The sequence below is a fragment of the Chrysemys picta genome, chromosome 11, assembly GCF_011386835.1.
Source record: "Chrysemys picta bellii isolate R12L10 chromosome 11, ASM1138683v2, whole genome shotgun sequence".
Taxonomy (NCBI): Eukaryota; Metazoa; Chordata; order Testudines; family Emydidae; genus Chrysemys; species Chrysemys picta.
Genome location: NC_088801.1, coordinates 11,530,623 through 11,546,084, shown reverse-complemented (window position 1 = coordinate 11,546,084; position 15,462 = coordinate 11,530,623). Strand labels below are relative to the sequence as shown.

At 41.5% G+C, this 15,462-nt stretch overlaps 1 protein-coding gene across 11 annotated transcripts in view; it reads left to right on the top strand.

Annotated features, from left to right (window-relative positions):
• Window positions 1-15,462, top strand: part of MYLK (myosin light chain kinase) — a 303,266-nt gene that overhangs the window by 267,363 nt on the left and 20,441 nt on the right. For all 11 annotated transcript variants that reach the window (XM_042843095.2, XM_008167811.4, XM_042843094.2 and 8 more), the window contains 3 exons: window positions 1,328-1,531; window positions 7,359-7,576; window positions 13,694-13,817. In XM_042843095.2, the coding sequence (XP_042699029.2) occupies window positions 1,328-1,531; window positions 7,359-7,576; window positions 13,694-13,817 (546 nt within the window). The remainder of the gene's footprint in view (window positions 1-1,327; window positions 1,532-7,358; window positions 7,577-13,693; window positions 13,818-15,462) is intronic.

Sequence of the window (15,462 nt, the reverse complement as noted above, 5' to 3'; positions counted from 1 at the left end):
CCCTGGTGGTAGGGTAGATTCTCTGTTGACAGTGGTCATAATCCCAAAAGCATTAATAGTATTGCTCATTAAAGGTCAATGATTAAGTTGGCTGTATGTGTCAGTACTCAGGCTTGTGGATATGCAAATCATATGACAGGACACACTTTGAGGGACTAGTTTTGCTGTTGGCAATCAAGGCCATAGGATTCTACCTCTGCATAGTCTTCTGTACAACAAAACTAGCTGTCTCTTGTGTTTTCCACTCGTAAGCAGGGCCGGCGCTTCCATTTAGGCAACCTAGGCGGTTGCCTAGGGCACCAGGATTGGGGGGGGGGCAGCATTTTGCTGCTGTCGGCGGCAATTCGGCGGCGGGGGATCCTTCGGTGCTCCGGGTCTTTGGCGGCAATTCTGCGGCGGGTCCTTCACTCACTCCGGGACCCGACGTTGAAGTGCCCCGAAGACCAGGAGCGCAGAAGGACCCGCCCACCGCAGAATTGCCGACGACGACCAGGAGCGTGGAAGGACCCACATCTAGGGCACCAAAAACCCTGGCACTGCTCCTGCTTGTAAGGGTTACGGTTAAGGTGGAATTGTAAGTAAACTCACATTAGCAATTGTAGCCTGAAGTAATAATGCCGGATTAGAACAGAGGTTTTCAAACTATGAGACATGCCCCACTAGGGGGGCATGGAGGAACATTCGGGGGGGACGAGTGGCGATGCCAGGCAGATCGTGCCAGTCCCATGTGGCAGGACCTGGGCCAACCCCCACTTGGGATGGGGAGAGAGCACCACCTCCGCCTTGCTGCCGTAGAAGTCCATTCTTTCTATACATGTATATGTAGCTGTAATGGAAGCTAACGGGAGTAATGTGCATCAGAGGGTGAAGACTCTCTAATTAGGGAGCATTGGACTGCCATAGGATTTTAGATACATGAGTGTGTATAGATTTTTAGCTTGTAGTATCAGTGTGTACAAGCATAGGTGCTTATTTTTTATTGTGACTGGTGATACACACCAGACTAGCGAAGGTCAGAATTGAGCCTTCCGGGCAGATCCTCATCTCTTTCAGATCAGCATAGCTCCCTTGACTTCAACAGAGCCACAGCCATATATACTATGTGAAGATCTCGCCTTTTGAATGTAATATTCGTCAAGTTGATTTTTCAAATCAGTATGCCCAGTTCAGTCTTGAACAGCACTTGGACTAATGCTTGTGATCATGTGTTTTCAGTGCAAGATTTGAGTTAACCACTCTGAAAAAGTTTTTCGTTAAGTTTCGTTTTTAGTATTAGTAGGCCATAAAATATTATAACCATTTCATGGAAATAGTTATATATTTTCAGGGGGAAATTTGGACAAGTCTTTAAACTTGTTGAGAAGAAAACTGGAAAAGTTTGGGCAGGAAAATTTTTCAAAGCATACTCAGCTAAAGATAAAGAAAATATAAGGCAGGAAATCGGCATCATGAACTGTCTACATCATCCAAAACTTGTCCAGTGTGTAGATGCCTTTGAAGAAAAAGCCAACATCGTCATGGTTTTGGAAATGTGAGTATAACCCTTAAGAGCAGATTTTAGTTTATTGATGCCCAGTGTGTGAAGATATCCTGATACCTTGACAGATAATTAAAAATAACTTGTCCTTTTTGTATAAAATATTATCTAGTGATGAGTGACTCTTAAAAAAGGCCAGATTTTTTGTTCTGGTCACATAAATCATCCAAATTTTGTCCAAGTGTTTATTGAAGATATTTAAGCATCTTTGGCCAAATTATTCCTAATATATCTCCATTGATTTCAACACAATCTGGCTAAAAATTTTGTGAGCACAGGCACTCATAAGATTTCTGTTGCATCCTGTATCTAGTTCAGTTGGTAATACTGAAGGAAGGGTACTTTTCTGGTTTTTCTTTGCTCTGCTTCCAGGTGGAACGTGGAAACAGAGAGGAATGTGAAAATCAAAAATAACGATTGGAGAGAAAAATTTAACCAAATATTTCAGAATCTTCAGGTCCAGATTGGTTCTAGAAATGAGAAAAGGGTTGGGGATGAGATTATTACTATTTATTTGGTTTGGCAATCTCTAAACATGCATTAGATAAAGTACTACCAATTATTTATTTAAATACTGAAAAATAGTCATTTTTCATAGATGATGGAATGGCTGTGCAGAATGAATGAATGAATCAATAAATTACACCCAAGAAAGATGTGATTCAGAATGCAAACGCCAAAGCCAAACTGTAACAGAATAGTTGAATTTTTATGAAAAATTCATTATAGTCATGTCTATTAGAGGAGCAAAAAAATCAACGACAGTACTCAACCGTTGTTAGAAGGCAAATTTATTTTCCGTCGAAGGTGGGGTCCTCTGTCTGCACCCTTAAGAGAGCCTTGTGGGTCTCCTTGGCAGAGAAGAGACAAAACTTGGTTATTTAACTCTTCGCACCCATCACTGTAGTACCTATAGAAAAATCTAGATAGATGAGAGAAAGAGAATTCTAAAGTGAGTTTAATGGATGCAGACAAGATCGTATATAGTTCTTTCTGGCTGTCTAGCAGCCAGACTGGCTCAACACAACCTGAGCTGCCTCTAATGTCACCATGCAGGGTCTCCCTAACTCATGGCCCATACTTAGCAGTTAAAGAAGGGACTGATGATGCCTGTTTTGTTTTCCTTACTTCCACCCCACGACTCTCAAGTCCCTGCATCAAAGTTACCATCCTTCATGCCATGGACAGCTACTCATGACCACATTCATAGACCATCTGTGCTGCTTCCTGGTTTTGAGTTGTTGAACAAAGCAATGGTGCCCCATCTTCCCACCCTCACCAGGCCTATATACACTGTTCACTTTGTGCTCCCAGCCTACACCATCACTGAAAGTGGCAGACAAGCAACATAAGAATCACAGTACAGAGCAACATGATGGTGTTATAACTATATGATAGCTATTTAATCTGTCTATTTTACCATCAGCCACCATAGTTAGTATGTAGATCATAGTACGTATTCTTTCACTTTTGCAGAAGACAGAGCTCAGAAGGTGTCCCTGTGCTGGAACTCCTTTCAAGACGGGAATCTGTATAATGTGATGTAGCTTGGAATGCAATGCTCAGACACCACAAACTATGAGAGCATGCATGACCAAAATGACAGTTGCATAATTTATCAGTGCACCTGTTTAATGTGAACACCATATTTGTAGCAGCAGCATCAGGAAAGAAAATCAACTCTTGATCTCTGTTGATGTTTTGCCCAAAAGGATAGGTCAATTGCTGTGGTCCCAGCACAGCTGCTTCCCATTGTGGTGCGTAAAAAGGGAAAGGAAGGGAATTTTATTCCTGGCTTGATCTTCCTAGCAAAACACAGATTGCTTTAAGCAAAGAGACTATAGCGCTACTTGTCTTAGTTAATGCATGTTCAGACTGTGTGAAAGCTATTGTTTGCACAAGCATATTTCAGAGATTGAATCCTTGTTATGCAACATTGGTGCTTAAATATTAGATGGTGCATTTATTTTTGGATTTAAAACTTGAGCAAGTTAGTGATGGTTGGAGGAGAAAAAGTCCGACTTAGTTTGGAATTGGGAGCTGGCAGGCCTAATGGAAAACGGAGGCAAACGTATAAAGGGTTCTGGATAGTAATTTCCCCCTCCACCAAACCACCCGCTATTTTAAAAGATAAGATGCATTTAAATACCACAGAGTTTAGTTATTTTAGTCTGTGTTTAGGCATGATTTTAGGTTTTAAGCTAGTTTATTTTTGCACATCAGAGTTTCCGAGCCAGAGTTTTAGAAGATCTCAACAGCCAAGCAGTTCCCATTGTTCTCATCGGGGTATAAAAATGTAGCCAGATTTTCATCTCCCATTGGTCCACTCCAGTGAAGTGGCCAGATTTTCAATAGTGCTCAGCATTTAGTAGCTCCCCTTGTTCTCTATAGGAGCTGCTGCATATTGAGCACCTTTGGAAACTTACTTGCAATGGCTTGATGGGAGATGACCTATAAGCACACAAAGGATCCATTGGCAGACCCGGAGTCTCATTCCAGGCAATTTTCCTCAGCCTACCCTGGGCTGCCGCTCCCTGGGGATTTTCCACTTTGCTTCTCTATCACTCCTCCATCAGAGCATCCTGCAGGATTCTTCCTTGCCCTTTTTGCTGAGTACCACCTCCCAGCACTTTCTCCTTGGAGGCCCTTTTCCCCCAGCAGGTTCCTACTGGTGCCTCTCCCAGGGGACTCCCTGCTACTCCTGATCCCCCTTGCTTACTGAAAGTCTGGATCTTTATAGCTCCAGGTGCTGCCATGCCCTCTTCATTGGCCAATCTGGGAGCAACTGTTCTAGCACAGAGGCACTGGACCTGTTTCATTTCAAGGGGTCAGCCACCCTGTGACATAATCTAAAAAATCTGATCATGTGTATATATATCCGGGGCCAAATTCTGTTTTTGTAATGTGTGTATGCCATTCCCATTGATCTTGTACATCCAAGAAGAGAATTTGTTTCGGTATGAATGATTGAAGATTGAAAGCCATTTATATTGAATTTAGAAATAATAGTAACAATCTGACCCACTTGCCATACAGCCAGAATCCAGCCACTTGGATGCAGGATTGTTCCCTATAATAAAATTTCTAGTACTTTGTACCCTCTTGTTTTACATGTCTCCAAAGATTTCCAGTAGAAGCTTCGTCCATTTTCTTATCGTCAATGCCAGGAGGATTGATTTTTCTTGATATTCAGCCTAAATTTTTCCTTTTAATTTCATCCCAAAGTGTCTGGTTATTTCCCTTTGTACCATGCTGAATAATTCCTCTCTCTCCTTGGCGTATACCCTATGCAAATAATTTGGGTGGTTTAAACCTCCGTAGTTACCATGGCTTTGCTTAGCCAAGATATAGCTATTACATTCTTTTGATTGGTTCTCATAAATCAATCCCTCCAGCTCCTTAAATCATTTCAGTTGCTCTTCTCTGAAAACCCTCCAATTTGTCTACAGTTTGTTACCTGGCTTGGAGATCTAGGCGCAAGCAAATCCCAGGCAATTTAATTTCCAAATATAGAAGTAATCCTGTCTCTGTAGACATTCCAGTGCCCTGTGAATTGCTTTGAAAGTTGAGGAGTAAGTGCCTTCAGATTCTTCACTTGCCCCATAAAGCCAATTTATGTTTGCATAAACTGTAATAAACCTGAGATTATTAAAGTGTAAATCAATCCCCATTCATTTGGTATGAATGAATTGTCACAAATCAGCAAGCCTATGCATTTGGTTTGGGTATATGTCAAAATATAGTGAAGATAAGATTTCATACAAGGAAGGTCCAAAATAGGTTCTTTAAATGACCATGGTGTCTCTATGGGCACAATCTTAAAATAACAGGTGGCTGAAGACTGCAATTGCTGTGCAGAAGAATATGCTTCTCAGGAGCCTGAACCAAAGCCCATTGAAATCAATGCAAAGACTCCCACTGACTTGCTCAGCCCTTAGAAGATGATAATATTGTTCTAACTACATGAAGAAAAAACATATTCCCTCTGCCAGTGCATGGAACCTGGGTTACACTTTATCCATCCACCACCTCAAAGAACCTTTAAAAGCACAGCCAGAAAAAGAAACAACTCGGCTTTTCTAATATAATATAAACTGCAGGAAATAAATGGAACATCAAGAATCTAGGAAATGCAAGCACAGTTTATCTTAATGACATTACCAGAATAGCTAGAGGAATGAGGGGAGAGAACAGCATGCACGTACATTGACATGTAACATGGCTAAAAGGATATACTAGAGATAATGGCATAGACTCTGCAAAGGCAGAGCCAAGAAGAATGGCATTTAGAGTACAAAAAAAGAATTGTTCAGATTAGTCATTAGGTCTATTTTAAGCAGTCACTGAAGTATATTTCGCTTGAAGGTTTTTGTCCTTTCTTTTTAATTTATAAGGTCTTTTGTTGGGAATCCTCTTTTAACTCAAATAAAATGGTTGTCTCTGATAAGAAGCTGCCTGCTTTCTCCTCTGCATTTCTTGTAAAGTACAAGGATGATATTTATTTTGGAACTGCAAAGTGCTCAAAGCACATACTTTCTGAGAACAGATGCTTTCATAAACATCTCTGCACTGGTTGCTAACATACTGAACTCATAAACTATTAGAACCAAGAAACTTCAATTTCAGATATGTTTATCTGAAACTCTAGCCATTGTCTTAGCCTTACATAGTAATCCATGTAATTATTTGAGTTTGTTAAGCATATGCTGTCCTTATTGTTTCCATGTTTAGTTCTCCAATACTTTTTAGTAGAAAACTGCAGTAGCTACTCTAATTATATATTTTCTGAAACCTTATAGTTAAAGCAACAAAAGGAGTACAGAACTCCAGATGTTTCTATTTCAATTTAATACATGAGGGACATAGAATTTCTTACCATGTATCTGACAATTTATAAACATTGAAAGGCTGCTTTTCAATTGTGTTTTCCTTCTGTAACTGAAACGTACAATTACATTTGGCAGTGAGCGTAAATGTTGCCAAATATTAAGCCACATAAAGAGTGTGCTGTATTTCATTTAGAACAGATTTACGAGTGCAAGGGTGCTTTTTCACCATTCCCTCCCCTGTTCATGTGTCACCCAAAGCATAAATACAAAGTACGTCCCATCTTTGGACATTAGTTGAAGAACAAGTTGAATAATTTACTAAGCATCAAAAATAACTAATATTTGGTTTTATTACACACACGGACGCACACACATATACAGACACACACCCTTCCTGAGAATCCAGCCAAAAGGTTCTGCTCCCTTTCCCTGGACCCGTCCTATCTTGTTTTAATATCCAGTTTCCTCTCCCACCACGTGTTTGGTTTTCTTTCAATTTTGAATTACTTATTTAGATTTCTTTGATGTTACGAGGAAAAACAATGCACATTCCAAATCTGATCCTGCTTCCATTCAAGTCAGTGGATCAGGTTCCATATTAATGGGTTCAGAGTCTGGGGTCAGAGTGTCACAACCACCTTGCCCTTCCGTTACTGCTAAATGCAAGGTTGGGTCCCAGCTAGATCCCATCTATATGGGCTGGGACTGGTAACGAAAACGGGGTCTCGGTATGGAAAAGGTTGAGATCCACTGATCTACATCATGCATAATAACAGCTAAAAAGTGACCTTTTTCCTGTGGTGTCTATGGAAATCTCCATTACCACACAAAAGCTGCGCCTTGAAATACCTTCAAAACCCTTCAGGAACTGCTAGCAATGTGAAGAACCATCTCCATTTGTATAATGGAAGTGTCCAGTTTACCAATAAATAAATATATTTTTAAATAATCCAATAATCTCCCACCCCCACCCCTTTTTTGTTTTGTTTCAGTGTTTCTGGAGGAGAACTCTTTGAACGAATCATCGATGAGGACTTTGAACTGACAGAGAGAGAGTGTATTAAATACATGAGGCAGATATCGGAAGGCGTTCAGTATATCCATAAGCAGGGCATTGTCCATTTGGACTTGAAGCCAGAAAACATTATGTGTGTCAACAAGACTGGGGCAAGGATCAAACTCATTGACTTTGGACTTGCAAGAAGATTAGGTAATAAATCTATTAACTTTATTATGTTAAAATGACAAATTGTGTGCGGCAGGAACAGTTTTATCATATTTATTGTTATGCTCTTTTGCACATAAATAGCAAATGGATACTTTAATATTTAATCATCTTATTTTAGAGTAACATATTAAAACCAAGAAAGAACAAAAGTAAGACATCCATAAGACAGCACATAGTGTATGTCTGTTCTCTGAGACAGTCTGCACTGCCGTGAATACAAAATGGCAGTCAGTCTCTATAGATGGCAGTGCCTTCGTACATCAAAAGGTGAAATACACAATGGTCAGAACAGCTGTAGAGAGAAATCACCACATTTACCCAAAATAATTTTGAAACACTAGTTCCTTATACTTGAAATAAAACACAAAATCAAGGTCCTGATCATTTGTTGTCATTAACGATCTCATGACACTTTTTATTTTTTAAAGAGTAGGACTTGTTCTGGGAATTTTCTAGCTTGGGTAATTACATTCTACTTTACATTTCCCCTTCACTTTGTGTTGGTTAAAGTATTCTTCACTTCATGTCCTAAACTGTTGTGTATTGTTGTACACGCTGAACTGCTGAAGCAAGGTTGCCAACTTTCTGATTGCAGAAAACCAAATACTCTTGCCCCGCCCCTGCCCCTGCCCCACCCCTTCTCCAAAGCGCAGCCCCCACTCACTCCATCCCTCCTCCCTGGCTCTCCCCCACCCTCACTCATTTTCACCAGGCTGTGGCAGGGGGTTGGGGTGTGGGAGAGGTGAGGGTTCTGGCTGAGGATGCAGGCTCTGGGGTGGGGCAGGGGATGAGAGGTTTGGAGTGCAAGAATGGGCCCCAGGCTGGGGGATGGAGCCGAGGGGTTTGGAATGTGGGACAGGGCTTTGGGCTGGGGTTGGGGTGTGGAAGGTGGCTCCGGGTTGAGGCCGAGGGGTTTGGAGTGTGGGAGGGGGTTCAGGGCTGGGGCAGGGGATGGGTGAGGGGGTGCGGGCTCTGGGAGGGAGTTGGGTACAAGAGGGAGTTCCAAGCTGGGGCAGGAGGTTGGGGTGTGGGAGGGGGTGTGGGCTGTGGGGTGGGGCTAGGGATGAGAGGTTTTGGGGTACAGGAAGGGGCTCAGGGCTGGGGCAGGGGTTGGGGTGCGGGAGGGAGTTTGGGGTATAGGCTCCGGCCAGGTGGTGCTTACCTCAGGCAGCTCCCAGAAGCGGACGGCATGTCCACTCCTATGCAGAGGGACCCTGCAGGTGCCACCCCTGCAGCTCCTGTTGGCCACGGTTCCCGGCCAATGGGAGCTGCAGAGCCAGCGTTCGGGGAGGGGGCAGCTCATGGAACATCCCGGATCGCCACTGTGCCTAAGTGCTGCAGGGACATACTGGCTGCTTCCGGGAGCCATGCGGAGCCTGGGCAGACAGAGAGCCTGCCGTAGCCCTGCTGTGCCGCTGACCAGACATTTAACAGCCCAGTCAGCAGTGCTGACCAGAGCTGCCAGGGTCCCTTTTCGACCAGGCGTTCCAATCGAAAACTGGACGCTTGGCAAACCTATGTTGAAGAGGTACTTCTATCACAATCCCCTGTTTTGAACTATTCATAACTTCCTCAAAATTCTTTTTGGACTGAAAGTTCCCATGTATGGTGTCATTCCGAAGTAGAATCATTTGGATGGCTACTTGCCTTCCTGCTCTTCAGTGGCCTCATTGTTAGTTCCATTAGCAAGCCTCGTATATGCTTGGAAGCCATACAGCAAATAGCTCTGCTAACTGAACATCAAGTGCTCTTTTTATTTTCTATTTTTATCTTATACTTTGCAGCAGAAGAAAAATCATTCCAAGTATTAAACTAGATATGGGCAGATTGTGAACTTGCTACTCAGGTTTGGGGAGCAGTTATTCATGTAACTAATCCAATTGACTTCCTTGGGGGCAATTTATGGGAATTACTGCTCACCAGTGTAAGTAATGGGTTCACAATGGGGCCCATAGTTATGTGCTCCCCCTTTTTAAATAAAATTACACATGATTCCTTTACAAAAAACAAAACAAGTGATTAGTGTGCAAGTAATATTTGGAATTATTGTATTCTGCCTTTAATAGTACATCTCTGTATCCATCCTTCCTTTTCCAGCCAGTCTTAAGTCACAGAGTAGTGCAAACATAATAAGAATTCTTAGCAAAAAGAATGTATTAATCTAATTGGAAATGAACAAGTCTGCCTTCCAGATTTAAGGTGTGGCTATGCTCTGAAAAGAGACGATGTGAAATTGGCAGGGCCGGCTCTAACTTTTTTGCTGCCCCAAGCAGCAAAAAAAAGCGCCGCCCCCCAACCCTCTGCCGAGCGCCGCGCCGCCCCCCCGCCGAGCGCCGCCGGACCTGCCCCTCTCGCCGCCCCCCCCGCCGAGCGCCATGCAACCAGAGCCCGCCCCCCCAGCGCCGCGCCACCGGAGCACCCTCCCCCCCAGAATGCCGCGCCGCACTCCCCCCGCCGCCCCTTACCAGGTGCCGCCCCAAGCATGTGCTTGGGTGCCTGGTGCCTGGAGCCGGCCCTGGAAATTGGTACCTTTTTATTCAACCAATCTGCTTACTTTACTCACTGAAATAAAAATTGACTGGCACTTACTCTCCTATAGCACTATAGAGTAAACAAAGTTCTGGGATAGGGAGCTGGGTTTTGTTCTGATTCAAGAATTATCAGCAGAAATGTTAATTAGGTTGCAATAGTAAAGTCTTTGTTGGTGACGTGTGAACAACTCCAACTTGACTGTCAGATTCCAACTAGCATCTAGGAAACCCATTTACTTGTGAAGTCAGCAGATTTGAACTTTGAGACACAATAAACATGGAATCCCAGAATGGCATTTTTACAGTAACTTTTCCAAGTAGCACCTCACTTTCAGATCACGATTAGTTTAACCCAAGATTCCAAAAGAGAGACTGCATTCCCTCTCAATGTGGTGGCCATGTTAATAGTTTTTGTATTCTTGGAAAGCATATTGCATTCACTATGTATTTTGCACAGTGTGATGCAAAAATGTGAATTGCTGCAGTCATGTCACAAATACCACATTGGCAATTATGCTACATTTTTCTCAGTCATAGAAGGATTGTAGCCATGGACACCAGAATTTATCTTGATTTCATAAAACGTAGATTAATTTGTGCATTGCTCTTGCTTGCAAAGTGGCATTATGGGCATTTGCCTCTCATCTACGAACCAAACTCACCTCTGGTGTTAATCCATGGCTGAACTGTGAGCAACTCTGTCCAAATTATCCAAGTTCAAGATGTGGCATGTGTAGCAGTTCCCACAGAGAGAATACCATACTAAATAGGCCACATGAAGGAAAATAGTGCTTTTCTGATCAGTAAGACTTTCCGAACGTTCAACTCAGACTTCTTCCAGTAAAAGGAAAACAATTTTTATTAGCAACAGCTCTAAGCTATTCAAGGTTGTTTTGTTATGTGGTTTTGTTTAGTTCATTCTTCTTTGCAATTGCCTACTTTGACAGACTGGGAGCATTCTAATGCACCTATTTATGATTATGTTGGAACGCCCACTGACTTTAATTGAAGGGGGGTAGGACCTTTGTTAGAACTGCAATCTATTATTCTAATCCGGCAGACTTTACTCAATCAAAAGCCCTCATAAAGAGAATGGAAGTGATAACTGAATGGAGACTGCATCAATTTGCAATATAAGATCATCACTTTCTTTTTAATTGTTTTGTAACCAGTAAAAATCTAGTGCACCTTAACTTTCAGTACTTTGATCTAACTTCAATTAGTTAAAACCATGAATCCTTCTGCAGTAATTTTATGCAGATAATTAGTTCTCTTATTTTGTCAGGAAATACCAAAGACATAGTGGGATATTTTCCTGACCTTTTTTGGTGTTCTTAGAAGCTCATGTAAAAAATTTGTTTAAGATAAACTTTGTGGGTTCATAGGATTTTTGTGTGTGTGTGCTGCTAAGACATTGTTTTTTGAAAATCAATTTGTTATGCACAGTGCAGAAAAAAAGGCCACTTTCCAACTAACGCTTCAGCATTAGATTTCACTTAAATGGTAGCTGAAGCCAGGGTTCTTCCTATGTACCAAGCTTGTAAAAAGTTGGCCCTCTGTGCAAAATGTATGTGGCTTTTCAGTCACTAGAAACTGACATCCTTTCCACCAGATGGCCCTGGAGGTCTCTGACTGCCAGGTTTCCTGCTATCACCAGTTATGACAAGAGGAAGAAAGGATTTTGTCGTGTGTAAAATGACAGGATGAAGGGAATGAGAGTGAATTCACCGTGATAGTGCCCAGTGCATACATGCAGGAGGAAGGGATGGTTAGTGATTATGGCACAAAACTGATTCTGTCACAGACTTACTGTGTGATCCTTGGGTAAATTACTTAACTTCTCTGTGCTTTGGATTCCTGATCTATAAAATGGGGATACTAATGCTTCAAAGGGTGTTAAGAGGTTGTATGATTAGAGTATGTAAAGTGCTTTGAGATCTTTGGATGGAAGGAACTGTAGAAGGGCAAATTAATTATAATTTCTTAACCATATGAACTGATGATCATGCAGGAATGATAGTAAAACGTGGTTAATTGTGTCTACTAGATGGTTCTGGAAAATAAATATATTCTGTAGGAGCGCTCTGTTCTGGTGGTCAAGTAAGTCCAGTTGTCGTCTAGTAAAGGATTAACCTGCTGATAATTTTTTTAATTTTTGTTTTAATTGTTATAAGGGTGCAACACGTTGTAACATGATTATTTTAACATTAACGGACTGGAGTCTATTACATCTTTTCCCCCTCCAATCCCTTGTCTGTCTTTCTATTGAGATTGTAATCTCTTGAGGCAGGGGCAGTCTCTCCTTCTGTATTTGTACAGAACCTAGCATGATGGGGCCCCGATCTAGGTGTTACTGTCATACAATTAATAAATACTAATAACTATAGTAGGGCAGTGGCCCTCATTTACGCCAAGCACTGATTGCCCAGGTTATCTTGGAGTCTGGACAAGAGCTGCTTTCCCAAACTAAACCCATTTGCTCCAGTGTAGCCAGTAAACGTCATTTCTTGGTCCTTTGTGCCCACTTGCACTTGATCATTTCCTTGTTCCCTGCCCACTTCCTTCTTGTTGGTTGCCTCCCCACTTGCACTCTTGCTGCTTTCCTCTTTTTCCTTCTCCAGCTGTTTGGAATGGACGTGGTCTAAAACGGGCACATTTGGATTTCCTGATCATTCCATACTAAACGGCTTGCATGGTGTTTCACACCCTTCTCTAGAAATGTTATTTGAAACTGGACATATGTGTAGTACAAATAGTGGTGCTGTTGTTGCTTTTGCTGGTAATATGGCACGTTTGCTTCTATTCTGTACAGGTTTTTTTCCACACTCATCTCTGCAGTATCTGAGCACCTTCCAGTCGGGCATTAAGCGACCTAACATCTATCATGTGTGGTGCTTCCCCCCCCCCCCCCCCCCCTCTTTCTCATTCTCTACCTGGGCATCTTTCAAATTTAAACAAGCACCAGTGGCAAGGCACTGATTTTTCTCTACTGTTTTCACTTAATGAAATATTTTTGGATGCCAACAATTTTTTTTTGTTCTACATTTATTACTGTTTCACTTTGCTTTGAAGTGCAAGTTGCCAAGGCTTTGATAGGGCAGTGAAAAGTCCTCCAGTTCTAATCTAGCATCTGTATTCTTTACTGGAAATGGTCTTGTGGAGCTACCTAAGCAGAGATGGGCCTAGCTACCCACAAACTTTTTGGGAAAGTTTAGCTCTGAATCCAAACATCACAAGCTGGGCCCATCTCTTATCTTCCCAATGTGTGCTGGTAACCCTGTGTCTGTCTTACTTAGAATGCAAATTCTTCAGGGGAGGAACTCTCTTTATTGTGTGTCTTGTGCAGTGCTGAGTGCATTTGTGATGCTTAGCACAGAAGAATTATTATTTGTTATTCATTCATGAGCCCAGGAAGACATGAGCTGGCCAAGCTAGTAGCAGCTCAGTCAATTATTTACCTTTTTGGTGACGGAGTTTAATAACTAGTCCATAAATGTGAGTGCAAACTGTTAACTATACTTTCAAAAAGTATACAACCATTAATGTTTTCCTCTTTCTTTCTTCACAGAAAGTACAGGTTCTCTGAAAGTTCTCTTTGGGACACCTGAGTTTGTGGCTCCAGAAGTTATAAACTATGAACCTATTGGATATGCCACAGATATGTGGAGTATAGGAGTTATCTGCTACATCTTGTGAGTACTCTTGCTAGTCTTGGGCCAAATGCTGGGAGCTTCTGAGTATGCTCAACTCCTAGCGACTGCAGACGTGTATTGTTCAGGATATGACCACTTATAGTTTGTAATCATGAACTATAGGATGATCAATGAACACTAACATAAGTGGGCCCCAGTCACACATTGTTTTCTGAAGAACCTCAGAGATAAATTTCGGGATTGGAGCTTCATGAGTTTAGCCATCTACAATTTCACTTTTCATTGTGGGGTTTCAGAAAAATACAGCTTGTTGAAAGAATGTTATGTTAACATAAGTCAGCAGCAGTCCATGCTCACTTAAAAACACATTGTTAAAATGTCTTTCATATGGTCTTTAAATATTTATCCTTCCCTGCTGCTTAAAAGGATCACCTTTGTGTCTTGAAATCTAAATCTGTTTCCTTGCGTGTACCCTGACTTGTTATTGAAGGGTTGTTTGTGAATCCCTGGGTTGCCGCCATTGATGTTACTTATCTTAGAAATCAGAGCACTGAAACATTTATGGTAGAAAAAGAATATAGGTGAATTATATGTATTTAGCAAATTTACACCAATAAAAATGACAAGTTACATTTTGAGTTTCTCCAATCCTGACTATATCCTTTGAAAAATCTTTAAGATGAACTAACAAATCCCAGTGATGCTGTACCAGTTTTAAAAAGATTTTTAATTCATTATTTTACGTCTACCACTGGATAAACTAATTAATTTTTATAAACAGTTTGTATCAACCTAATGCAAATGTGAGGTTGGTTACAGTTTATGCTTAGATGGTCTTTTTATGTAGGTGATTGATTATATACACTCATATCTTCCAGCGGCTATTTCTAGAAGAGTATATAGGTGAACAGGGTTTTCATTCTTGCATGTGAAGAGCAATAAAAATGATCTGACTCCAGCTTTGATGTGTTCAAATTTGATGTTGTATAACAAATATAAGAATTCAGTTGGGAACAGCTTCTTTCTTTGTCTTTCTCATCACAATATCACACTCTAATTTAAGTCCATTTGCTTATGATTCTGTAACAGGATTGCTCTGTATTCTTGAAACATCCCACTTTAGTAGCAGGGAAAGGGTTTAGTGGGTTCTTCCTGATCTGCCCACTCACTGAGACAGGTGACCCATTACCCCATCTAGTTACAAGGGAGGTAGGAGTGGTTGTGTAGTGGGAATGGATCTAGGGGTTGGCTGAGCAGTCCTAAACCAGGAACCCGAGGGGCAGCCATGCCTACGGAAGAAGGTTTGAGCAGAACTTTATCTTATTGATAATTTGTTGTTAACACCAAAGTGCAGGGAGCGTATGACTGCACAGTGTTTAGACTTTACTTTAGAGTACTATGTGAAAGGCACATGCTGACAGGTTCTTTTCATTTATTTTCTCAAATCTTATCTACCTGTTAAGAAAATTATACTATTAGACTTTAAAATAAAAAATAAGAATGCCTTGGTCAGATATTTGAGGGGCAAGTGTGTGAGGCAATGTCATTTATTGGACCAGCTTCTGTTGGTGAGAGAGACAAGCTTTCGAGCTTACACAGAGCTCTTCTTCAGGTCTGGGAAACTAAGGCCCGATCTACACTGTGTGGGGATCGATCTAAGTTACGCAACTTCAGCTACATGAAT